We start from the raw sequence: 26722 nt of genomic DNA, 5'->3' as shown, positions 1-26722 counted from the left end.
GGACTGCCTTTCAGGAAAGGCCCGGTTTCACCAGGAGTGCTTTTTCAGACAGCCATTGATATTAACAGCTACATACCTTTACAAATGGTCAACTCCTCGGCTAACAACAAACAACGCTTTAGGTTATGTAAGCGAAAAACCTGCCAGCAGCGACATTGGATGGTTGGCTGAGAGTCAATAATAGGTAATGAATGTTTTTGTTTTGTTTAGTTTTCTCTTATGGAGTGGCTTTATGCTCAAAGTTGTCAGTAAAAACAGTTTTTTAACAACCCTTGACAACAGCAGCTACTTGTTCCAGCTCCTCTTTGAGAACACTTTAATTAAACCTGTACAGCTACACTTAGGACCTGATTGATTTTTGCAAGTGATCAAAAAAAATAACACCGTAAGTGACACAACCAAGAGCTTTCAAATTAACATTTATTGTGCTTTAACGGAATGATCTGCTGGAAATTGTATCGTTTCCATATTTGCGTTCACCACTGAGTTATTAAAAAACAAGCACACAATTAAATGGGATGCCATTGATTTGAATGGGCTGGTGGAGGAAGTTATCAATCATAGTGGTACAGTCAATTAATCTGAATATGAGGGGGAAAAAAAAGAAATAGAGAATATGAGCGGTATTATGTCTCAACTCAGAGCTGTGGAAAGAACAATAACAATAGTTGAGATTCACAAACAATTTAAACACTTTAAAAGGAGTAGAACACAGAAATAATGTAATAATAAAGTAACTGAGTAAACTCCTTTTAGCACAGTAACACCGTCCTTTTTCAGCACGTTAACGCAGATTCCGGCTGAATGTCAGCAGAAACTCCTTCCAGTACTTTGCATGATCTGGAACACACTCCTGATATTCCATATTCATGAAGGCAAATGGGATAAATGGATAGTGTGTGTTATCTGTTGGACTTAATGTCCGATGTGTCCAGTTACTAAATCAGCCGCTACATGTGCGCTTGTGCAACTTAAAATTGTCACGTGCCCAAACTACAACTCTGTACTTTGTCCCAACATAGCTGCATAGTGAGCTGCACTCAGCTTTTTAACACGTTCATCAGAAGGTTACAAAAAACAGTTGAGATGCAGATAATTTCAAACACAGATTTTAAAAACCGAAGTACAACTGGCTGAAGTCATCCTGTAGCCTCACCAACAGATCTATACCGACACACTCATGCGTTCCATGCCTCTGACTGATCACCATTTCCTCTCCTCTTGTGTTCATCCTGCAGCTAGCTATGGAGCGTACCCCATCTGTAAAGGCTGCTCGGTGTGCTCCAGAGATAATGGCTGCGTAAACTGCCAGCCCAAGCTCTTCCTGTTCCTGCGGCGGGAGAGGATGAGGCAGTACGGGGAGTGTCTTCACGACTGTCCGGCCGGATACTACGGCATGCGCAGCCCCGATCTCAACATGTGCTCCAGTAAGTCCTCCCACCCCCCACTACTCCACCTTTACTGCTCAAACTCCTCCACCACCGTGTTTTTTTTCTCCCGACACACAGACACAGACACACACACACACACACACCCTCACGCCTCTTCGACTTTCCATGTTCCCACAGCACATGATTTATCGTCAGTTATCCAGAGGAGACACACATACCTCGCGATTTGAACGCCTCATCTATTCACACAGGTGGATGTGCGTAGCGAGGCCTCGTCTTTGCAGCGTCCTCCCTCGGGATTTAACGATGAATCCCGGCCATACGATGTACGCTGGTTTTCATTTCTCTTTAACACTCTCTTTTACACCTGCATTACCAAACATCCTGTAGTCATGAGGATGTCTGAAGGCATGAAATCCAGGTGCAAATGCAACCAAGATGCGGCGGCGGCGGCGCAGCCAAACCGCTCCGACATCGCATTAGGGGCAGTAAAAAAAGAAGAAAAAAAAGAAAAGTCCTTTTGGAGATGTCATTCAATATCTGCTACAAAGATGATTATATATTGGAGACAGTCGACTGTCTGCAGGGCCTTGTGGATTGAGACTTTCACCAGACAGTGTAATTTTTTTGGCAGCTGAAGCAAAGATTTTTTTGTTGTTTGCCTTTCAACGGAGAGCCAGCTACAACTGAAGTGTCCAGATCCTCCAGTAAGAATTGCATGTTGACAGAAGTTTGATTAAGAGAAAGTCAACATTGAAAGCAGCTTCAACTCTTTTAGATAATCATCCCCGTAATCAAGAGGGAGGGATCAATGATGCAAACAGCCCCTTCGTTCTTACTCATATTTCTTCAAACTCAAGATGACCTTTGGCCAGGCACATGTTTAGAGATACTTTAACCAATAACAGTGATAGATAATAATATAGCTTTGATTTTGAAAAAAAAAAGATTAGATTTTCCTTTTCCTTCCTTATGTAGTACCCTGATCGTCTCACCTTATTTTAACATGGAATATGCGAATGTGAGTTTTTATGGGTTTACATGGAGCCTGGGGTGTTGGCTGAGTGTTTCATATAAAAACAGAGAGGAACTTGAACCCGTTCGGTTCCCCGAGCCAAGCTCCTGACAGACGCACTAAAATGAAGCCCCAGAGGAGGGTGTTCGGACCCAATCATACGAACATACACCAACCGCAAGAAGAGAAAAGGACCTACGTTCTGTTCACCCAGTCATTGCAGACATAGATGCAAATCCATCCGCTGGCTGTTTTTGGTTACGAAAATTAAAAAGCTACAACAGCAGTTGTTGTTTGTAGAAAAACAAACGATCAACGTTCAAAAATCCATCAGAAAAATCTCTGAGTATGGCCTGTTGTTCACCAAAGGATTATTGATTAGTAGTTTTCATTTCTATAAGGCAGTGCTTTGCACGTTATGTAACAATAGTACTACTCTCATTGTTTTAGTCTTCACAAGGGGGTGGAATTATTTTTTTTAATTTGCTAAAATAAAAGTAACTCTTAAAATCAAAAATAAAACGAAACTCTTGCGTTACTTTAAACTGTACCTCTGATTAGGACAATCAGGCCTCTCTTAATGTCTACTTAGCTTTGTTTTTACACATTAGCTGATCAGTCAGGTCAGTCTGGTGACTGATCAGTGGAGGAAGATGCTCTTTAATCTGGATAGGCCTAATGATCCCAGAAATTCTTTTCTATGTTATTGAGACTGCATATTAACATAAAACCAACATTTCGAACAAAACTTCATAAAGTAAATGCAATCTCATGCCCAATGGAATGCTTCTTCTACTAGTATATTCTGTTTGCTTTTAATAAAACTCACACTTTCAATAAACTCCTGGATCAATGACTCGCTTCTTCTTTATGAAACAAGTTATGCAGTCCTCCCAAGAACAAACAGGAAATATGTCTGACTTTGGGTAATAATATCATGCTGTAGCCTCACTACCTTATATGTATAAGCAGTATATTGTATATGAATTGTCAATGTGTATTATTTATGTAGCTACACATTTGCGGATGCTTTAGTAGTACCGTGGATGTATCAAAACAATTAGTCCTGATAGACAGTTAGTATATAGCAGCATCTTCAAATAGGTCATTAAGACTTATAGAACTTGGAAATGTCATAAACTTTATCTTCTCTCACACCGTTTACTTGCTATAAGGACAAAAACGCTGCCATGTTGCTGCGAGATACAAAAAAAACAACAACTTGTGGTTGGAATGTGGGTGTGTCATTTAAAAAAGACTCGACCGGTGAAATGAGAGGGTCATGATTATCACTACGCTTTAGGCAACAAACTTCAACCAAATGCTCTTAGTCCACCTCCAGAGAAAACGGTTAGTGGCCAGTTTACTAAGACGCTTGCTTCACTGCATGCTCGCAAAAGTAGCATGAGCGACATCACACACAAACAGGGGTCTGAGGGTTTAAACCCTGGTTACATGAGATCGATCTGCTGGGAGTGGTATCGTTTCATCGGTTGTAATCACCAGTAATTGGCTGGAGTGCTGAGTCCCACGAGAAAAGAAAGCGCTGTGATACCATGGAGTTGGACTTGTTGGTGGAAAAAGTTATCAAACGCACCACAGTGTTGCACTAAATAAATCCAAATTTGGAAAAGAAATAAAATAAAAACGACAATCTGGGAAATTATCCATCACCAAGTCAAAACATGGGCTCGGTATCTTAGTCATTACAGAAATACATGCGAAAATATTTTCCCTTGAATAATATATGGTAAACAGTGACGATTAATTCAGTAACTTCTTTGTACACAAATGGAGACGATTACACTGAATCTGAATTATGGCTTTGTTTTGCATTTGAAAGAGTGCCACCATCACTCAATACCAGATGATTCACTTTTAGCAAACAAGCACGATTTAAAATGCTTTTTGTCAAGATGAGGTTATTGCAGCGTCTCTCTCTGTTACTTGGGGCGATGAGATCATAGCAGTTTTGCAGGAAAATGTCTTATCTGCTGCTGTTTCAGACATTGAAACTGTCTTAGCACTCTGCTGGTATCGATTGGATACCTCAAAACAAAACACACTCGCTCTCCGCTTGCTCATATACACCCACACATGCTCGTTCATCAAATCTTCCCCACCTTAGAGGCAAAGTCTTAACGACTCCTCAGTCATTTCACCCTATTTTCATAACTCAGACAAATTGGAAGAGAAAGACATCTTGTTTTCTGGGTATAAAGACTTTTTTTTTTTTTTTTCCTTTTTTTCTTTCTTTATTACTTCAACCCTTGCTAACCTAACCGCTGTATCCCCAAAGTGGGTGAGTTTTGACTTTAACTGATCCTGATATGTGGCAAGTTAATCTGAATCGCTCTCCGTACAAAGTGCCCATAGAGCAACATCTCGTATTGTCACGTAGTATCACATCTCAGAGCAGGACCCGCTTTGATCTGATCGCCGCTTCAGTCATGGCTTTCTAATCCAGTTTCCTATTTGACCCTCATTCTCAGCTGTGCTCCGTGTGCCATTTTCACTAAACGGGTCACATCCAACCTGAGTAAATGAGAATTTTATTGGGTTGGAAGTTGATATTTGTGAGCTGATACGTGCGACTGGTATAAGCAAGGGCGCGGTGGACAAGTGACAGCCGAGGGGTTCTTCACTGTGGTCAGGGGGCTCTTGGCTTTCCAAAGGGGTCGGGAATGTGGCATTATGTCTCTGTTATCGTGAGCTTTTTAAACAGCCTCTGAAATCACTTAGGGAGCAGCTGCTTATTATTACACCAGAGTTTGTCTCTGTGATCTTATCTCATTCAAGATTTTTTCTTTTTTTTTCTTTTTTCTTTGTGGACTGCTTGGGTGAAGGAAAACAAGGGCTAGACAAGCAAGAGACTTGCGCACTTGGCCACTTGCTCGGTGAAACCTCATGTCTCGTTTTCCTGAAAGCGCCCTGGACTATTCACAAGCGTCTGACACAAAGAAGTGCGGCTGTAGAGAAGGGAGTAGATCCAACTTCTACTGTGTGGGCTAACAATGTGATGCAACACGAAGCAAGGAAAGCTACACATATGATTAAAGCTGAATTGATAAAAGAGTACTTGTCCAGCACACGTGGCTTTATGTTCTACAATGTTTTAAGAAGCAGAACGATGTTAAAGCTGGAGAATTCCCACTTGGAATTGTGCACTGACGGCTGCTGGTGGAGGAAGAGTGTTATTTCAGTGGGTGATGGTGAGCTTCTGTTTCTCTTAAGGTCAACATTAATGGGTCACACTTATCAGAGGATCTAATTCTTGGATTATAGTGGTGAATTTGTTTCACTTCTCAACTGCTTTTCCACTGCATGAGCATTGTCAAAGTGCTTTTTATTGCTTAATCACATTTATCCATTCACACACACATTCACACACTATTAAAGGCGGCTGCCATGCAAGGTGCTCCATCCATCCATTGGGATCAATTTGGGGTTCTGTGCCTTGCCACATATGGAATAGGGACTCAAACCTGCAACCTTCCGATTGGGAGACAATTGCTCTACCAACAAAGCTTCACCTTTACAAGTCATCCTAAACATTAACAATAGGATTACACAGACATTCGTACAGACGATAAAGTTGGATTGCCATTACGAATGATTCTCAGCAGCCATGGCAGCAGCCTGCCACACTTCACAAAGTGTGTGTGAAAAGGTGAATATCGTTAACAATGTAAAGCGCTTTGGGACTGCTCACGCAGGTGAAAAGCATTATATAAGTGAAGTTCATTTACCATTTGGATTAGTGTTATTGCTAATGAAGACATTAAATATATCTGGCATCAACAGGTGCCACCTTGTTGTAGTCGCCAGCATATTGTGGTAATTCTTATTTCTCTGGACTGTGTTGTCGAATCTACAGCCCCCAACATCTGTATCTGCCTTCGTCCTTGTTTGATGAATTCACTTCAAATGGCTAAAACAACTAATATATATCCTTTATGTTGTTGGATGGTTAACACCTTTGGTATTTGGTATTTTAAATCATTAGGTCCAAGATAGACATTGAATAATTTCTCTGGACTACTTAAAAAAAAAAAGATGCCATGGAGTTCCATGTCATTGCACACATACAAACACCATGGTCTGGCTCAGACATAACGCAAACTACGCAGAACAGCATAACACAACTGTAAGCCCCTTCAGAGATACCCTTCAGCTACATTCCAAAGAGGCTCGAGACATGTCAGCCACAGTGTTAAATGCCAGTATTGAGATGTAGGTGGTTCATTAGCAATGGCTTTTTGTTGCATAATACCTTTCGAGATGACCATATATTATGTTCCCAGGCCTCTTTGCTGGAACCCCTTTCAGCAGCTAATGGATGGGTTGATAGCAGCCATAAACTATATGCAGTCACTCCACTGCTATCCACAGGGGTTCTTATCAGCTGCCCAGAAGAGGCCCCACACCAGTGTCTGTGGGTGTCAGCCCACTGCCCCGCAAGCAAGATTTGTAGCAATGGTCACACAGTGTGCTGCTTTATGTACAGCCAAATCTGCGTGAATGCGGTGCGGTCATGCTCTCGTCTAAGTGACATTTCATAATACTTTGGTTTTTAACATACAGTACATTCCCAAGCCAAAGCATATTCTGTCACTTTGTATCACAAATGAGCTCCCTGGCTGAAAGAATTATGGGCTGAAAGGCGACTATCAGAGCTGTCTTCTGTAAGAGACCAAGCGTTGAGAGGGTCAGCATGAGAGCAAGGCTGCATTCAAGACATCCTCCCTCGGGGTGTTTTACGGACCCCCCACTGCTAGACATTCATACATACACTCCTGCCACCAACCGTGTTGCCTTAGCCCACTGCAGTGACTTTACAACCACAGCTGTGTTCACTGCCAGGCAACAAGGAGTCTGATCAGGGCCTGAGATTGCCAATATCCTGAAAGCAGGTTTTAAATATCATAACTCTTTCAATGCCAGCCCACTGTGTCCTGAGAGACTCCGTCTGTCCAAGGTTTCTTGCCTGAGAAAAAAAAATAGTTACCAAATCCCATTGTCTCTTTGTCACATCTAATTAAGGCTCAACGCATGGGTTGAACATCACTGGAGACTTTTTTTTTTCAAGGCGGATAAGAATCTTGCAGCATGGACCTCACCCAAAAGGGTACCAGGGCTGTTTAAAGCAGCTAAGACGGATTTTGCAACCCACACTTGGTGGCACTGGCAGCTCTCACACTCCCGCTTTCTCACTATAATCCTGAGCCGCTTGGTATTTCCACAGCACAGTCTAACTAACAAATAGACCAGTTGCTTTTGGCCTTTAAACTTCACCAAGGGAACTTTAAACATCACAGATTTACAAACCACATTCTCAGATTTGCCAGACAAAATACAATGGACCCACCAAACCAAGAACTACTCCCGATACTTTGCAGCCAGATGCAGAGTTAACTTTTTTTTTTTTTTTTTTCTTGAAATGCTGTAATTGTGGACACTATAGTTTAAGTGGAAAAGCTGTCTGTGCAGGGCCACAGCCTGAAGCTTTTTTGCTGTGTGTGTGGCTGTGTGTATGCTGGAGCTTGCTGAGCAGAGTACAATAACAGATCCTATAGTATCACACGCTGTGTTTCCTGGAGTGAAGAAGCTAGGACAGCCACTGCCACATCTGTCATCTTCTATCGCTCTCTGGGGGATGCTGATTGACGGGAACACCACCTCGGCTTCACCTTGCCCAATGCCAGCGTGTGGAAGAGCACCCATGTGGAAAAAACAGTGTGGAGGGAGTCGGAGAAGAACATGGCAGCTGTTCCGGCCGTCACCATGAACTCCTGCCATCCGCAACCCCTGAACGACATGGCTGGGTAGCAGCGAGCAAGCCAAAGCTTCCATGTCGGCCAAACTTGGGGCCTCGAGAGTAGGTCAGAGCTGTTCGACTAAGCTTGGAGGAAAAGAATGGAAAAATGGGGCTTATTTTCCCCCGAGCACTGCCAGGCCTTTTTACGACATGGACACTCCTGCTGCGCTGCATCAAGTCTGCTTTGTGGATGAGGCGGAGAACTCCTGCCCCGATAGCATTTAAGACTCAGAACAAGCAAAAATAATTGGTCCATGTAAAATGATTCCAAAACCTTCTTACCCCCTTTTATTATTCACATCAATGAACGGCGTGTTTGCACATCACAGCTTGCGAAGGACCAGGAACAGCACTTGACATGAGGCTTTGAGTGTCCGTGATAAAATCAGAGGGTTCCCCATCCAGACCACAACTAAGGGGCTGGCTTCTGCCAAGCATGTGCTATTAGATCACAAGTGACACTTGGTGACTCATCTCTTTACTTCAAATGCACTTGACACGCAAACCACATAAACGTTAAGTGCAAAATAACCACCATCCTCCAAAATATGTAATAGCGATATGGTCACTGATGACATCTCTTTAAACCCACTTTTCTCACTGGTTTTGCAGTTCCTCTCAGACCTGAATGCCTTTTCCCTGTTGTGTTCAAACTATAACTCATGGTCAGAGCCAGGCCAGGAGATAATGATGATAATACGTTTAAGTCCCAGGAACACCGGGCCTTCAATGGGATCTGATGACCTCATTATTCCTCATTAGTCTCCCTGAGGCACCTACAAGAAGACTTTAAAGGTGGTCCAGAGGTTAATCCCACTGGGAGAATGAACCCGCGCCCCTGTATCTGTTTCTGGAACTGCTGGATGCACTGACTGACTGTTGACTTGGCCAGCGGTCAATGCAGAAGCTCCTTTAGTGTCACAGATAGCCCTCGCTGTCCCAGATAGCCTTTTGGCTGATAGCTACACTGAGTATAATCCCTTCCTACCTACCCCAGCTCTCTGATGACCTATGACCCTTGCCTCCCCACATTCTGTAACTCCTATGGTGCCACATTTATTGCCCATCCACCTCATCCATCTCTTGGGATGCCATTATTGCTTATCTTCTACTTGGAAAACAAGATTTTCTGCCATTTATGTCATGGCCCGGCCACTCCTGAAACTGAAACCAAGACTGATGTTTTAATCAGAAATCTTGTCAAGTGCTACTGGTGCAGCAAGGACACAATAGTCCGGCACATCTGTGTTGCTCATATTTACTGTCAATAACCAAGTATTGCACAACAGCTCCAGTGCTGGAGAGTGCCGCCAGATGTTCTTGTTTCTCCTCGCACTTAATTTTTTTTCATTGTTTTGTTTGAGAGCTAAAATTCTCTCAGGTGACGACAGGCCTGGGAAGTGCACATGGTAAAAGACAGCTTTGTGCTTTCCAATTAGTTTTGTGATTTATTAGCTTGCTCCCTGTGTTGGGCTTGTTCTGTATCCAAATCAAGCTGTGCTGATGGTATTTTCATGCTGTCAGGACTAGAAGGGACTCAAATAAGTGGAAAAGCATTGCAAAATACATTTATATGGTGCATTAGTGTCTTTGCAGGTTGGGGAAGAGGGAAATAAAGACAAGAGAAAGATAGATAAAGTCATAAAATCAAATGTTTAAACTGATTACGCATAATTTAAGTGAGATCATGGGAAATAACTAGGGAAATTAAGATTTTATGATTGCCCCTGCGTGCAGATTACAGCACTGTACAGCTTTTATTGTGGATTGGGTCTATCTCAAATCATATCTGCGCATGCTTGTGCTTATTTGTGTGTGCGTGTGTGTGGTTTGTTTAGACTGGTCGGGGAAGCGTGAGACCAGAGTGAGTGGGCAGAGGCCATACTTTAGGGTTCAAAGTGAAGCGGGGAGGGACCCCCTTGTTTTGAAGGAATGTCGAGGAGGAGGCCTGATGGTTAGCTGGAGATGGGGTAATTAAGGGGTGTGATTGTGAGAACCTTCCCTTCCCCAGGCCCTGTAAGGGTCACAGATAAAACAGCAGCCCTTGGTCTCTGTTTTTCTCACATGGGGATATCAAGACGACAGTGAGCGACGCATGCCACAGGCGTATGCACAAATGCTATCCCCAAGTGCAAGACGCAAACAGGGGGAGGGACGCTAACCTACCTGCGACAGTGGCTGCAGGTTCTAGATTGCGGTTCCGCGGTGGTTGAAGCTTATTGAACAACAGGGCCACAGAGAGTTTCAGAGGAACGGCATAAATTGGACAGCGTTGGGAGGCTCCTTTTAATCATGTGGGCCTGTGAGTCGCCCCGTTGGTGTGGTTGTTGTAATTTTGCCTTGCCTGACGTGCTATTTGCAGTGAGCTTGATGACACATTGCCATGCCTTTCTTTTTGTAAGCAGCATGTTCTGTGTCAAGTAGAGGCAGTTGGGGTGTGCCGTGGGAGGATAAATGCACCATTTTGTGTGTGTGTGTGTGTCTGTGTGTGTGCGTGCGTGCGTGCGTGCGTGCGTGCGTGCGTGCGTGCGTGCGTGCGTGCTGACAAAAGCCTTTGGCATATTATCTGGCGTGGCCGTGCTAAATGTCGTCGTCACTCTCCTGTCTTCCTCCTCGCCAACCCACCTCCCCCCTTTTCTATATCATCGCCAGAACTTTCAGGTTCCACGCAGCTGGCCAAGCTTTGTGATCATGAGCCATCATTCACACTTTAATGAAAACCTGACTCCCCAATAATCTGCACTTATGGAAACAGACACCGTTCGGAGCACTGCGGAGTGATATGACGGCATATTAAGGACACTATTAAGTGCTCCAGTGGGATGTTTTCTTCCTGTTGCAGCGCACCACTTAGTTGAAAACATGTGAGCCTGTGTTTGCATCCAGATCATTGGATGTTGGTTCAGTCTGTTGAAAGAGGTCAGGGGAGAATAATTCCCCACCATGTCTGCTGTGTTGATTTTCTCACTCAGAACACGAGAACGATGAAAAGGAAAACTGCTGTCAGAAAAAAAAAACCCCAAAAAAACTGCTTTTCTGAAATGCATTCGAGTCCCCAAAGAGAAACGATTCACAGGGCATCATCAACTCTTTTTTTTTCCTTTCCTTTTTTTTTGGTGGAAGACAGTGTAATCCTTTCAAGAACCCCATCCCCAAACTCCTTAGCCCTCAATCAACTCCAGATGAGAGGGTTGTTCAGACCCTGATGACTCTTCTCTTTCTCTGCTCTCTCCTCCAGGGTGCAGGATAGAAAACTGCGAGTCCTGCTTCAGTAAAGACTTCTGCACCAAGTGCAAGTCAGGTTTTTACCTACACAAAGGGCGCTGCTTTGACAAGTGCCCCGAGGGCTTTGCCCCACTGGAAGAAACCATGGAGTGTGGAGGTATGTGAAACAAAACAAATATGTAAGTAAAATGCATGTAAATCACCTGTCGTTCTCTTTTTTTTTTTTTTTCACACCAACTTTTACCTCAATAACTCATTTGGGGGTAAAAACAAGCCGCTCATACTGGACCACACACGCAGAGAAGTTACAGCATCCCAGTAAAGCTCCTTCAACCTTTATTGAAGCTTGACCTGAGGTCTTTGTGTTACCCCTAAATGTCACTCCTCTACTTTTTCACCACTGACATTTTGGTCTCTCTCTCCTTCTTTGCAGAGGGCTGTGAGGTGGGTCAGTGGAGCGAATGGGGAGCATGCACCAGGAGAAACAAAACCTGTGGCTATAAGTGGGGTCTGGAAACCCGGACGCGGCACATTGTAAAGAAACCACCTAAAGACACGATACCCTGCCCCACCATCGCCGAGTCCAGGATGTGCAAGATGGCCATGAGGCACTGCAGGAGAGGTAAGGATGGTACGTCGCCATATGCTGAGTTGTGTGAGAGAGACCTTCTGTCAGTCAGTCTGAAGTCCATCCACATTCACTTTAAAGTTTACACTGCGCTGCTCTGGTGAATATTAAAGAAAACAGGCCCTGTATCCCTCAGGAAAACTTCCCCCCTTCTCCCCCTCCCAGAGTTCCACCTGTCTCATGTAACCCTTGTACCTCGCACTCAGCCTTGTTTTTACACCGTCTGTGTTTTCGAGGTGCACGGTGGCGTTTCCTCGCATGAAATATCAGTATTTTTCCATGGCAGCCTTGTTCCAGCCAGCTCCTTTTCTGAGATATATTTCCTCCCTCCACCCCAATCCTCCCTTGCCCCTTCTCTTCAACCCCCTCTTGGTCTCCTCAGTGGAATTCTTCAAAGTACTAGCTGCAGGTTTTCCTCAATGGCTGTCTCTGTTTCCTCCTGTCAACTTGAGAGATATTTGCGGTGCGCACAGCATGTATGTCAGCCCATTAAATGAGAAGTCAAATCTGGAATTTGTCCGTGTGCGAATGCAGCTCAGGGAAATGTTTTTTTTCAGAGTAAACCATTTTCTCTCAGACCATCCAAACACACCATTTGGGATGACGGCCTCAGTTAGCAGTGCTTTTAAAATAAATCTCTTTTCCCTAATGCACTTTTACTTCTCTCATAAACTTTGGATTAGGATAGGGCAAGTGTAAATATTTAATTCTCCAAATAAGGAAGCAATTACAGTGGCAAATATCATTTAGCCTGTCAAAAAAAAGAAAAAGAAGAAAAACATTGTTTAACAGAAAGAAGGAAATATTCTAACCTCGAGGATTTTTCTCCATTTTTGGCCTGGAGTGTTGAATAGGAGAGTCCTTGAGTAAAGTGGTGAAAGAGTAAATAAACTTGAAATAAACCCTGATAGTTTCTCATATTTCATCACTTCCAAGGCAGGGGCTTCTGTCCGGGTTGGAAACTGTGATTCTGTGACACATTTAGTTCCTGAACCCTCATCCTGTTTGTTGGGGAAATTTCTCCCCAACCCCCACATACCTCTGGGTGACTCCATCTCGCCTGCTTGACCTTTTCCAAACTTTATGGCCTTCTTTAATTAAAATTTGGCATTGCTGACCATGGTTACAGCCGTCAATTATCCCGAGCGTGAAGTCACTGATGGGAAGTTGTTGTGAAGTAGAAACTGAGTGCCCAGCAGAGGCCGTTTTTTTTCCTCAAATCCTTCAGCAGCACCCCCACCCCACCTCCCACCTCCCACCTCTGTGTTTGTCATACTCGAAGCTAGTGGTCCCCGGCGATGTGGTCATTGTAAACCTCTCAGTGCAGGCCCTTCTCCAACAACTGAGTTACGTCTCTGGCGGTTTACAAAGGGCACGTAAAAGTGTCACCACGTGTGCATCTTAGGGCTCTCCGGGCTTGTGAAGTGCTGCGGTGGCCAGTTTAATAAAGGCAAATTTCAGCCTTGGGCATATGTTGTTAATTCCCCACTGCTAGTGAAAAGTCCCCACTTGGCAAAAAGCAGTGAAATGCAACACTCCAAAGTTCAAATAAATACAATGTAAAAATTGTAAACGGCTCAAGTTGAACGGGGGGAGAAACACTTTGCCGATCCAGCGCCGTCGTATAGGAGCTCGGCCGTCAGACATTGTAAAATAATCACTTCCCGCGAGTGATAATAAAGCACGGCCCGGCGTGATGAGAGGCCGCGCTCTGAAACGCAGGTGATGGGAGAGTGGTCGGAGACTCGTGGAAGAAGAGCTGCAGTATTCATTATCAAGTGCTTTGCTTGGTGACCTTAAACACTTTGGAAGCTATAGGCCTCAAGAGGTACTTAAAAATAACAGGAGCTGCACAGTGGTATTAGTTTTTGTTGGGGCTTAAACTGAATTAGGAAACCTATAACCTCCGTATGTGGCTATTAAATTGAAAAGAAAATGTCCAATGTGTTCTGAATAATCATTTAGAGCTTAAGGCAATCTAAAAATGAATTTTTTTTTTTTATCAGCTCCACTCACTAGATACCAGACACCAATGTTTAGGATAAGCTCAGGATTATGTAACCGCAGGCCGTAAAGATGCTGTGGATTAAATGGAGACAGGAAATAAGAGGAGCAGAATGTATCTATACACTATTTATGGCAATGCTTATCTGATCACCCTGGCTTGTATTTCTACATATCTGCGTATTTAAATTACAGTGGACGTCATTGACGGATCCCTGTCTCCCAGCTTAGCACGAGCACAATGATCTTCTTCTTGTCCCTCTGTGTCTGAGACGGGTTAATCCCTCTGTTAAACATCCACTCAGGCAGCGAAGGTAAAGCCCAGACGTTGTCAAGGAGCGAGGCGTTTTCACAGCCGACATGACGAGTCGGGTAAACCACGTTTGTGCAACTTGCTCATCAGTGTAAACACCATATATCACTTGCACTGCTTGGCTTCGGTTGCTGGTCTCCATCGGTGTTTTGTCAGAACAGCGGTGTCTTGATAACACACTGTGTTGTCGTCTTACAAAATGCCTTGGGGGGAGCAATTGTTTGGCGTATGCAAATGTGCGCTAGTTTGCTTTAAAATAAAACAACAAAAAAACAATATTTTGGTTGAGCTAAAAAGCAAATTTTAAGGGAACTTTTGAAAGTTGACAGAAATATATTGTCCATGTCACTGGTTTCCAATGAACTGCAATGAATTTTTAAATGATTGATAGGTGTCATTGCTGCAAAGCTAAACTTTATGTACTGTATGGCAATATAGAATAAAAACACATAAGAAAAATGCATTGAGACAATCTGAATAACCAAATATTGCGTGACTGCCTGGAAATTTCAACAATATAGTGAAAATGGGATGTAGTTGTTCATCCACAATCTCCAGAGACATGTTTGGTTTGGACTTGGACAACAGAGCACAGAAAAAAAAAAAACCTACTTAAAAATTTGAACACATTTGAGGTCAGTTGGCTATACGTCAATAACATAACTGCTCATAAAAAGGAAATTCCAGAAAAGCTGAGTCCTCCAAAAGTTTCGATTGGAAGGGGTTTACCTCTCAATGAAGTATTGTGAGCAGAAATGATTCCACAAGAAACATAACTCTGACCATAAAAGAAGCAAAGACGCTCAGGATACAGCGATATGACTCTTTTTTTTCCCAGTCCACTTAATGCATCTAAAAAATTTGAGTCTAAATGGTTGAATCACCATTGCATTGTGGATATTTTACACAATATAGCAGCTTATTCTGGATTGGGTTCCATGTAACGAGAAGGAAATGTTTCTTCGAATCTCATAGAAACCTTTCTTACATTACGGAGACATTGCAAGACATTCTCCGCAAGAATACGGACCTCTAGTCTCAGGACTGCTTGGCTCACCTGCAAACTGATTGTATACACTGTACCAATGAGATGAAATGCATGCGCCGTACCACTCTGGGGACCATCCTCTGGCTCAGCAGAGTGGTGCTCCTGACAGGCTCCAAACAATAAAGATACTTTATTAATAGCTTTCTCCAGTGCTCTTCATTGACAGAACTGGTCCCTCCTCTTCTCTCCTCCCCCGTATTGTATTGAGTAGAGCGATAACACCATAGTGGCTTCCCGGCTGTTTGGTATTGATGCCTTCAAGGAATTCCCTGCAGCCCCTGTCATCAGATTTACTGGTGCACAAACAGACATATGACATGACCCTCATTGATGCACCTTTTCATTTTCTATACTTTCAATTATCTTCAAGCCATGGCTGTGTCTGCCGTGTCAGTAATATTAGATGTTGTGTAAACAACTTTCAAACTCCCAAATAAGGATCATAAGGTAATCCCTGATTTGGGATTACGACGGACTAAAGTCCAACACAAACACACTCTTGCAATCGGTAGGCTAATTGTCCACAGTCGCTCCAAATCGGCTTTCAGATTCTCAGACAGCACAAAGTCTTAAAGGCAGCAAGCAGGAGTGACATTTCTGCAGCTGTGCTTGCTTTGTTTGTTGGTGAAGGTAATTTCGATGGATTGGATTTGTTAGTGTTAGGAGGCAACTAAAGCCAAAGTTATTGCAAAAACAACAGACGTTTTGCTATAGCAAGTTATGGAACAGTAAAAACTTAGAGCATACCAAAACTTGGACCTGACTAGACTTTGCCTTCCAGAACAGTGCAGTTCAATCACTGAAATGGCTTCTAACTCTTGATTCCTTGAGCTCATAATGCTTCAGAGACAGCCTGCTTGCTGACTTCATGGAAAGAAAAGTGTGTGTGTGTGGGGGGGGGGGGGGGGGGGGGGGGGGGGTTACGAGAGAAGGAGAATATAATGATAATATTTGGCCATTGGGTTATGTACCTGTACTTTGGAGAGCTAGAAGCCTTAGTGGGAGTATTGATCTCTAGTGTCTGAAACCATAGAAACATTTTCTGCTGTAGAGCTCAACTGAGGCCAAGCCATCCATTCCATAAGTCATTCGAGTGCCTGGATCCAGCCACCACTCCTACTGTCTGACATAACTTCTCAGAGCAGTTTATGTTTATACTGTAACTGTGATAACTTCTTCATCTGCTCAGTTTCTTCCCAATGTCATCAATTTTGCATTCTACGGTGGGGTGCAGAAGAGGATAAACCTACCAAAACTCAGTCTACCACCTCATCACTCCTTGACTGGGTGACTTCTAAAGGACCACAATGACTTTGTTGGTATTTGAGGTCACTGTACATGACAGGATGGCGGGCATTTGTTTACACTACCACAAAGGCACCTACAGTCTGGTACAGGGGACCCAAATTAACTCAGCTCTACCCCAAATCGAGCAGATCCCAAGAGGATTTGGTTGACTCGTGGGATTCTTTCCAGGTTTTGTCTCATTTTGTGGTGAACCCACTGTGCCATAGACCTCCTAGTCCTTACTGTCTGTGAGCCATCTGCTCCAAAGTCCCTGCTCATGTAAAACGATGCACCAAGTGCCGGTGATTACCCCAAATCCATGCTGGAGGAAGCTCAATTGCTGTATCAGTGCATGAACCACCAAAACTGTTCTGGTTCCTGGCAGTAGTTTTGTGCAAACGAGCATTTAACGCACATGCATACATTTAGGCGGGTGACACACAATTTTTGTGTTTACACTCACTGTGCCAAGCGGTTGAACCTGGCAAAAGTTGCCATTCACTTCTGAGCACTTATTTACAGACTCAGCAAGATCACATAGAAGCCTGGCCTGTTTTTCACTTGGAAACCTGATATCCAAACACATTTCTGGATGTGTTTTTGTCAAATGCATCCCTCTTCTAGCAGGCCAGCTGTTGCTTTCTAAAACAGATACACACCTGCAACATGGAACTAATTCATGGAGCCTGTTCTTCTTCACAGTTTGTCCTAATCAAGTGATGACAGCGCTCTCCTCATGCAACCGCTCTAAAGTCTTTTCGAGAACATAGGTTTGCACTTCAGCTCCACTGTGTACTTAACTCATTACTCCAATTAATGTTCGCCGGGTGTGCTCTACAGGAAGTCTTGACATTTGGACGAGAGAGCTGGATGACAAATCCCGCTCTGATTACTGAAGCAGCGGAATGGCCAGGTGATGATCAGTCTTGATCTCTGGCCTTGTGATATTACGGACAATCCAGATCAATTCTTCCCGCCAGCGGGAGTGGGGTGAGGAACGCTTTCCCAGGACAGAAGGAGAGCACTAATTGGCAGCCATCCTGTCATAGTTAGTATTTGTGCCTCACGGTGCAGCCTGTTGTGACTGGTGGAGCCATGGCTTAATCTTCATTTAATAAGGCCGCTCCACGGGGGCTGACACAGTAGCGGGTGAGGAGGCTTTGATAGCACTCTGTCTCCTTTGGGGGGCATTGATGGCTTTGGCTCCGGACACAAGTTCTGGGTTGGTGTCTCACTGGGCGGACGGCCCTGCCCCCAACCACCCACCACACAAAACTCACATCATTCATTAATTTAATTAAATGATGCCAAAATTGAGAAAACAAATGGAATAACTCATTGACGGTTTTCTTGCACCGTACACATGGCTAAGGCGCTGAGATGACGGAGGGGATTTTGGGAGCTTTACACTGTGCCGTGAATAAGAGCATGGGTGAAAAGGATAGACACATCAACCTGTCACTAACTTGGCCGAGCCTCCACCTTCACTGTGCCAATTCCAGTTATGGTCACCCCTGTGGTCACACTCAAAATTAACATAAGTCCTGCTTCAGCTATCTCATATCCGAACATCTCTGTCATAGATAATTACTTGATGTCTGCCTCACTCACAAAGCTCATGTTTCATATCTCTCTAAAATTAATTATATAGTCGCATGTCTAGACAGGCAATCAACACATACTTTATGTCAATGATCTCAAACCGAACTTCAGTTTATTTTTCTATCACTTGTGCAGTTTAGCAGTGTTAAATCTTCCACTGCGGGAGAAAGTCATTTCCAGTAGTCTTTGAGACTTCACTGGCCTGGGTACATTCTTTATTTGAGGGGGGAGGAGGAGGAGGGCAGTTGGTGATTCTGGAAGCTGGTGTGGAAGTAGAAGGGATGAGGGAGGTGTCTCTGATTAACTCCCCACTAAGTGCCCCTGCTCTCTGACCAAAATAAATATGGCTGCTGTCATTTTGTCAGCAACTGTCTTCAGAGAGCAATATTTGAAACACCCCATGATCCTGCTGGCTTTTATATGGAGAATCCATCGTCATACCACAGGCATGAGCCATAAACATGTGGAGGCCTTTCAAAGACCAGGGGGTGGAGGGATGGAGGGAGGGAGGTGGAAGAGGAGGGATCAGCGGCAGCACTGACTGGGGCTCCATACTCCACATTATTGTCATCTGGTCTTTTCCAAGCAGGAAGAAAGAGGAGGGGTGTGAGTGTAGGGTTCGTGTTTTTTTTTTTTCTTCACACTTTTTGGCCCAGTTGAGTTGTGGTTTTGCTAAACTGCCTTTTGTAGGCTCGTGTACACACATTAGATACACAGCCGTACCCTTTAGTAGTAAGACTTGCCTCGCTTGGAGGCGTGGATTTGTGTTTCTGTCCATGCTAGGTAATGTGCAAACCTTTCTACAGTGCAGTTTGGCATTTTAGCTCCTCTGTGACTGTGATCTGCATTTGATTGAAATCAGAGACGAAATCACTCTCTGAAATGTGTGAAGATCCAAGTGTGCATTTAGAGGCGACCCAGCGGGGAGTCTTCCGTTGTCGTGTCCTGATGGAGGAAGTGCGGCATATGGGGCCGACATGAACAGCCCCATCAAAAACAGACATACACAAACAAACAAAGTGGCAGCAAGCGGTAAGGGGGAGAAAGGGGGAAAGAGGAGGAGGAGGAGGAGGAGGAGGAGGAAAAGAGGGAGATACTGTACAGAAGTGGAATGTTTTTATGTTCTCATGCTCCACAAACGGGAGCTATTTCCCCCCACTGTGCGGTATATTGGCTGATATTGCCCATGACACAGTCGGGGGTCGTAAAGCGAACTCCTCGGTGAACGCTCCCTTTGGATGGGGCAGTTGTTGCCGTTACACCCTGTGATTTTTTTACAGCTGTCGAGACACAGTCTGCGTCTTTACAAGGATGGATGGCAACAGCTTGGGATGAGATCTTTGATGTTGAGTTCAACTTATACTCTTCTTTCTTGGCGTTTTATAAAACAAGTGAGGACAGATGTGTTTTCTTGAGGTAGGATTAAAGTCTGATGATCATTTTCACATGGCTGATCATGGAAAAAATATAGCAAGTATTTTACAGAACTGATTCAGGGGTGGCTCAGTTGGTAGAGCATGAGACTCGCAATCTCAAGGTAGTGGGTTCATGCCCCACGCCGGGCGCCACCTTCCCGTGGGCTCACCACCTGCAGGAAAGGTTCTTAATCGGTGCAATGTGATCTTGGTGACAGTGCTCAGACTGCCACCCCCGCGACCTGGAAACGGATAAGTGGGAGAAAATGGATAGATAGGTGGATGTTTCAGGGGTGGCAATCTATAAAACTGATGATAAAACTTCCTAACCCTGTTTAAAGCAATTTATTATGGACTTGCAGTGTTTCACAGCGATCCAAATGCCATTTTAAGTGGCTCTATCTCTTTTATGGAAGAAAAAAAGTACAGATAAACAAATGTCCATACTCAGACTAGCAGAACTTACTTCAAGCGAAAACGCATCGTTTTTGCATTTTCACTTTAGAAAAGTTTTGTGTTTACATGGCGACATTTTTAAAACAATGTCTGGTTACACAAAAATGGCAGAATACACTGAAAAGGATGAGGTGAGCATGCCAGGCCATAAGTTGGTGCTGTTGGTTATTTTGGTGATGAAATCACACACACATGCACAAACAATACGCTATAAACATTAACAATGGCGTATAACCGGACATTCGTATCGACAGATTACGGGTGACTCTCAACTATAAATAATAATAATATGGACTGGGAGTCCTGACACTCTGGAGGCTGCCATTGTTGTTATTGTCCATCTGCTTGCACATGTGCAGAAAAACTATTTACTATGACCGTAGTGCACATGAGTTGGAGCAGCATTTCAGAAAAGTTGTATTTTAGCCATTTCCACTGAGTCTTTTCAAAATGTTCCCCCTTCGGGCAAATTTTCAAAAAGTTGCATTTCCAGTGGTCCTGAGCACCATTGTGGTATTAACGGACAACAAAACAGAAAAAAAAAATCTGTTCTCAATTGAAAATATTGTATAAACGGGGCCAAAGACCAACAATCATATACACTTGTTTTCACACCTATAGTAATTATTTTTTTTTTTTGGTGATATAAAGCTTTTGAGTCTGTCAACCAACATTTAGATAAACCAAGCTGGTCAGAGTTGGATCTGCGACTCACCTCCTCCTCTGTCTGCCAGCCTACTGTCGCTGCCAGCTCTCCTGGGGGCCTGAAAACGCTTTCATCTCTAACACACCATGAGGATGCAAACACACACACAGACACAGATGCAGTTTGCAATGGCAGAGTGTGAGAAACATGTAATAGACACCGACAAACAATAAAACAGACCTCACAGGCGGAACAAGTCACCGCATTATGTACTATTTTCCTCGTCCCTGTTTCCATTCTCTGTTCCTGTCTTGCACTCGAATGACACCCATCTCTGGTGTATCGCATATCTCAGTGACTGGCTCGGGGAACAATGTGCATGTCACAGTGGAAGATGTGTTCGCGTGGCGCATTGTTCCGGAGGGGCGCCGTGTGCGCTGCAGGAGAAAAGAAGGAAGGCGAGGAGTCGAACGGGGGGAGCCTGAGAACATCTGCTGCACAGTTGCACTACCTCAACCACCAGGACCCCCTCTCCTCTCCCTTCCTTGCCTCTTGTGTCCTTCTCCCAAATGCCTCTCTGGCGGGTGTCTTCACAGAGGCATCATAGCTTTTAATTAGAGCTGTTTTATTTCCGAAAGAGGCTGGGGTTTCAGACCCACTCATGCCCGCGAGCGAGGACCCAGTGCATAGACATGTAGACACAACAAAAGACGCACAGTCCTAAGTACAGGTCTGCAATCGCTTGGTTGTGTGTACGACGAGGCGTTTCTGCCTGTGAACGAGCTGTGACAAATACAGGAGGGACAAACAGGAGGAGGCACAGACATAAACGTGCAGCCATTACAATGGTAAGTAGAAGCCAAGAGCCAACTGATCAAGGTTGAAAAGCGCAACTCCAAGGTGATGTCACAGGTTAGCGGTGTCATCTTACCGTGTGCGGAAACCACTTATAAATATGTGTTTGGAAATTGGCACTTTACGGACAACGAAGAACAGACAATTTCAATGGTTCCAAAAATCGGAATGTCGTGCTTCCCTTGAATATCGCATATTATGGTCTGAAAGCCAGAAACTCATTTGAGCTGCTTTTTTACCCCAAATATTTGGCCATACATAATTGAAACATTACATTTTTGTTTAGGCATTCATTGATTTAAATGAATCTCCTGGCATTTCACTTGCAGATAAACTATGGTAAATAGACTTCACTTCGATAGCACTTTTCAACTGCGTGAGCTGTCCCAAAGTGCTTTACATCGTTATTCACATTCACCCATTCACACACACATTTGCGAGCCTACCAACCGAGCCATGAACTATGCATGAAAAAGTCAATAATTCTGCATAGTCAAACATAGAAAGGAAAAGCTCTCATTCACCAGGAAGAATATTCCAGCGGATCCAGACTCAGAGGCAGTGGTTTTCTGTTTGCACCAGTTGGGGCGAGGGGAGAAAAACATGGCCGCACAGAGAACAACAAACATCAGACAGCAAGATAATTGACACACTCCATACTGCTGGGAGTAGGTGGCACAGATGATGCACTTCCAGCCTCACCGTCAGGCACCCTACAGGAAGTTACAGTGTGGACATAAAAAGTTAATGACATGTATTAGTGACATATGAATGTAATCCGGGTTGAAGACAAGGGAAAACTACCGAGTCTCCTCACGGGCAAACGTTCAGGGTGACATAAACCGGCATGAACAATATGTTTTAGCAAATAGGAAAAGTTTAAGCTCGAGCTTTCCTAACTGAAACTGGAAGTCGTACAAGAGAGGAGTGTGATAACTGAAAACCCGAGGAACTGTCATTATGTAGCACTCTAACACCAAATTTCCTGATTCAATGGTATGGAGGATACGATTTGAGCGAAGAATTTAAAATCCATTGTAGATTTTGGGTGGGAGCCAATGAAAAGACTTAGTAACTGTAAATATACCATCAGCACATGCGGGAATATAAAGTAATTGTTGGTCACTTGCTACTGATGATAAGAAACATGATGACACTGTGCATTTGCAAGTACCAGGTAATATAAGGTTACTAATATAGAGGTGCAAGGCATTTAATATAGCCATGCTAGTCATACGAGGGAAAAAGCCTTCTTCAGTCTCTGTTTGTCATTCTGCCTCAAAGCTGAACACAAAAAGCTGTCAGATTTCAAAAGGTTTCCAGATTTTGGGACCACATAGTGCCCTCTTTCTTTATAGGCTTTCAACGGTTATTTTCATCATGTATGATGTCCCTTTACATGAGCAAAGGCATCAGCACACTAGTGACCAGGGTTGGTCTTTTTTATCAGCACCAACTAGGTTTTGTATGGCTGCTTGAGGTCAGAAAGTAACCATGAGTGAGCTGTAAGAAAAAAAAAAAAACAAAAAAAAAACAATGGTTTAAAGCGAGTGACAGTTTTCATGCTGAAACAATTTGATGTGCTCTATGGATTTTTTTTTATTATTTTATGCCACTTGGGCGACACTAAATAAAGTTGCGAGCAAAACACTGGCTTATTGTTACCCCATTAAAGTTGAATTGGCTACTGTGTTAGCCTGCAATTCAAGCAACGTTTCCTTCCATTCAGACTTAAAAATTTCATCGCCCAATAAACACGAGCTCTTTCCGATTCTGCAGCTGCTATTAAGTGCAGCCAGATCACATATTTCCATGTTGACACTAATGTAGAAAATTCATAGTTTATACACCGCTCTAGGTTTATTTGTTGTTGTGTGTAGACCATGAATTGTTTCTCAGATTTCTTATAATGTAATTTGTAAAAAAATTAATTATAGCAACGTTTGCACTGTCTACAGCAGACTGAAGCAACTTTTGGTTTGCGGGCCACATGTGGCCCCCATCCCTGTTTCTGTGGCCCACAGGCCAATTTACTAAAATAAATACAGATGATTGGAGGAAGGCAATAATTTTTAACATATTTAAACCAGAAATCAATTGTAAATACAGTGATGGGAAATGCCTTTTAGGATAAAAGAAAAAAAGAAAAAAGTAGCAAACACTTTGATGTAACGAAGTTAAATCATAGAAATAGAGATTGGGTTTTTTTGGGGTTTTTTTCATCTTACAACAGTAGCCAGCATTCTCATATTCAAGATGTGCTTTTGGCCTCCTGAGAGTCTACATGAAATATCTTGTGTAAGCCAGTATATTAAATAAACCACGTCTAAGGATTAAATCATTTTGAAAATCTTGTCATGCAAGACATCTCCCAATATTGGCCTTCCCAGAGCCCAGAGCATGATGACTCTCCAAGGAAAATCTCCAGACATGATTGAGTGGTTGGTGTCATGAAACTCAACCCACTGCAGGTACCATATCAAAACCCCTCAAACGTAAACGTTCCTTCCCGCTGGGTGGCAAGGTTCAGGACCGTGATCCCAACAGGCCTTGAGACAGTTCTTACGGATTAGCGGGAGCTTAAGTCTCCCTTTGATTTGATTTCATTCTCCTGCTTGCCTGAAGCATCTCGGACAGATGCCGCTGCCTTCTGGAGTACACAAACCTCCTCTTGTCGGCGAGGTGAGACCCTGAAATGACCGTTGAAATTGCACTGTAATCATACGCAGCTAAAAACGACAAGAAAATGTCTGCCATATGCCTCAAAGCCCTCTGTTTGTGTTCCCGTGAGTCGAAGGGGGATTATTGACAAGAGCATGAGTGGTGCCTGGCCGGAGGAGCTGAGCGGGTGGTGGCTCTTATTGCCCGTGTCTGTGATCAGATCTGTCAGAGCCACTCAGCTGTCCGTCTGCATGGTGTTTGACAAGTGTTTGATGCAGCACAGGCCTTAGAGGATCAAGTCCTTCCTGAATTGGCTTTACCTCTCTCCCCTGTGCAACAGGAGCCCTCTGAAAACATCAAACACGTCTCCCCTCCCTCTCCTCCGCTGTGAACTAATGAACTATTTTTATCAAGAAGTATGCGCTGTCTGTTGGATCATCAGAGGAGGCTGAACAACAGCAACCTTCGAGAGTTAGCAGAACAATCAAAGAAAACAAAAAAGCGCCAGCCAGGCCTGACTCGCTCATCACCGGCCATTGCATGGGGATTGCGGCATGATCCTGATGGCCCCTGTCTCTGTTTTAGTGACTAAGCCCGTCTGACTTAGCTTGGCTCCCCACTCGTTAAGGTCTGGTCCCGTTTTGGGACAGTTGTGCGCGGCGTCCAAACATGTGAGGGATTTCCTCCCGGAGTTTCCCAGTAGAGAGACGAGGGGATGAAAGGACTTGTGCAGAAATGAGATATAAAGAGGGAATCATGCTAGACAATTTCCTCCTATATCCTCCTCCATTCCCTCACAAACCCACTGAGAGCGTGAGGACACAGGCCAGGTGGAATTAGAGAATTCATATGAACGCAGAGGCTCAAAAACACATAGCTGTTTGCTCACGTAGTGGAGGTGGCAACTGTGTCGTTCACATTTGGTCACCTTATGTCTCAATATAGCCATGGCCTTGAACTTGCTGTTGCAATACCTGCAAAGCTTTCTGTTCTTTCGACAATATGCAAACACTCCACGACGACAGTAGTGGCAGACAGTGATCCATGTTTGCACTTTGAATTGCCATATAAAGGTATTTACTCCTATTCTTTTTAGGTTGGTGAGGCATAGAAACATCCCATACTTTATTATTCCTCGCAATTTTTTGAGTGAATCATTTTGAATATCTGTTTTTTGTATCTGAATAAGATGTTAGCCACCTGCAGCAGAGCTAATGTCTTAGGAATCCCTATCTGGATCAGTACTTCCACTGAGGTGGGTTTTTTCAATGTGAAACCGAAATGAGCGGTGAAGTCATTTGTGTACTATGACTGTACATTGTGGAAAAGTGAAAAGTCATCTTGAGTTTCGTATTTAGACATTTACATATTCCATACTAGATATTTTTTAGACTTACCCGAATGATTTTTGAGCTTCCTCGAAGTGGATCTGCTCAACATAAAAAGAGATGTAGTCAATAAGTATTGAATTATTCAATGAAAATATAGTCTTCAAAGGAAAAGGACTCACCTCTCCAGAAGGGTTTTTATACTAATAAAAGGCAGATTGCAGGCTCGTCATTTTTGAACTGTCAGTGGTCCAATTTCCCTTTTCAAGTGTCCTTGCCCAAGATAAAGAACACCAGGTTATTCCTAAGTGAGGTCAAGCATCTTACTTGACTGTTGTCACCATTGATGTGTGATTGTGTGCATCAACAGATGGATTACCATTTACTGCAACCAAAATGTCTTTATCTTTTAGAAGATGACAATGAGATGAACTGTCAGTCGCCATGTATTACCCAGACATAAATGATCAGACTGAAAATGCTTCATGTGAAAATGTCAATCGGACGTTGTGATCTGACAGGGTGCATTCAGGAAGAAATTTAATTCCGAAAGACAAAGAACCGATGTTTATTCCGAATCAAGTCCAGGTATGCACTCGTAATGATCACGTAATGAGTAATGAGCAGCGGTCTTCCAGTCATGCTTTAAAACCGGCATTTTTCTTCAGCATGCATGAAGCATCCCATGGTGAGATTCATAACAAACATGGTCAGGATGGAATCTCACCATGGGATGCTTCATGCATGCTGAAGAAAAATGCCGGTTTTAAAGCATGACTGGAAGACCGCTGCTTTCCGACATATAATCACCTTTTTCTGATTTCCTCTGAAGAAGTGCGATCTCTCTTTCCTGTTGCATTTTCAAAAGAAACACAACAAACTTGATTTGTCAATCTGACAAATCTGTCTTCAAAACTGGCTGGCATGCAAGTAAAAGTGGATATCACCATGCATTATGGGATTGATCTACCTACTGAATCAGATAGTAGTCTTAGTTCATACAAACTGGAATATTAATGTGATCGCTTTA

The 26722-nt window shown here is 43.6% G+C and overlaps 1 protein-coding gene across 3 annotated transcripts in view; it reads left to right on the top strand.

The window, feature by feature from the left end:
* rspo2 (R-spondin 2) overlaps positions 1-26722 on the top strand; it is a 65981-nt gene that overhangs the window by 27418 nt on the left and 11841 nt on the right. For 2 of the 3 annotated variants that reach the window (XM_080470632.1, XM_080470631.1), the window contains 3 exons: positions 1239-1427; positions 11463-11606; positions 11883-12071. In XM_080470632.1, the coding sequence (XP_080326758.1) occupies positions 1239-1427; positions 11463-11606; positions 11883-12071 (522 nt within the window). Of the gene's footprint in view, positions 1-1238; positions 1428-11462; positions 11607-11882; positions 12081-26722 lie in introns of all 3 variants that reach the window. The other variant, XM_080470630.1, reaches the window with a different exon arrangement.

This window comes from Lipophrys pholis (genome assembly GCF_963383615.2).
Source record: "Lipophrys pholis genome assembly, chromosome: 9".
NCBI classification, from domain to species: domain Eukaryota; kingdom Metazoa; phylum Chordata; class Actinopteri; order Blenniiformes; family Blenniidae; genus Lipophrys; species Lipophrys pholis.
The sequence above is the reverse complement of the archived record's forward strand: the minus strand, read 5'-3'. Positions and strand labels throughout refer to the sequence as shown.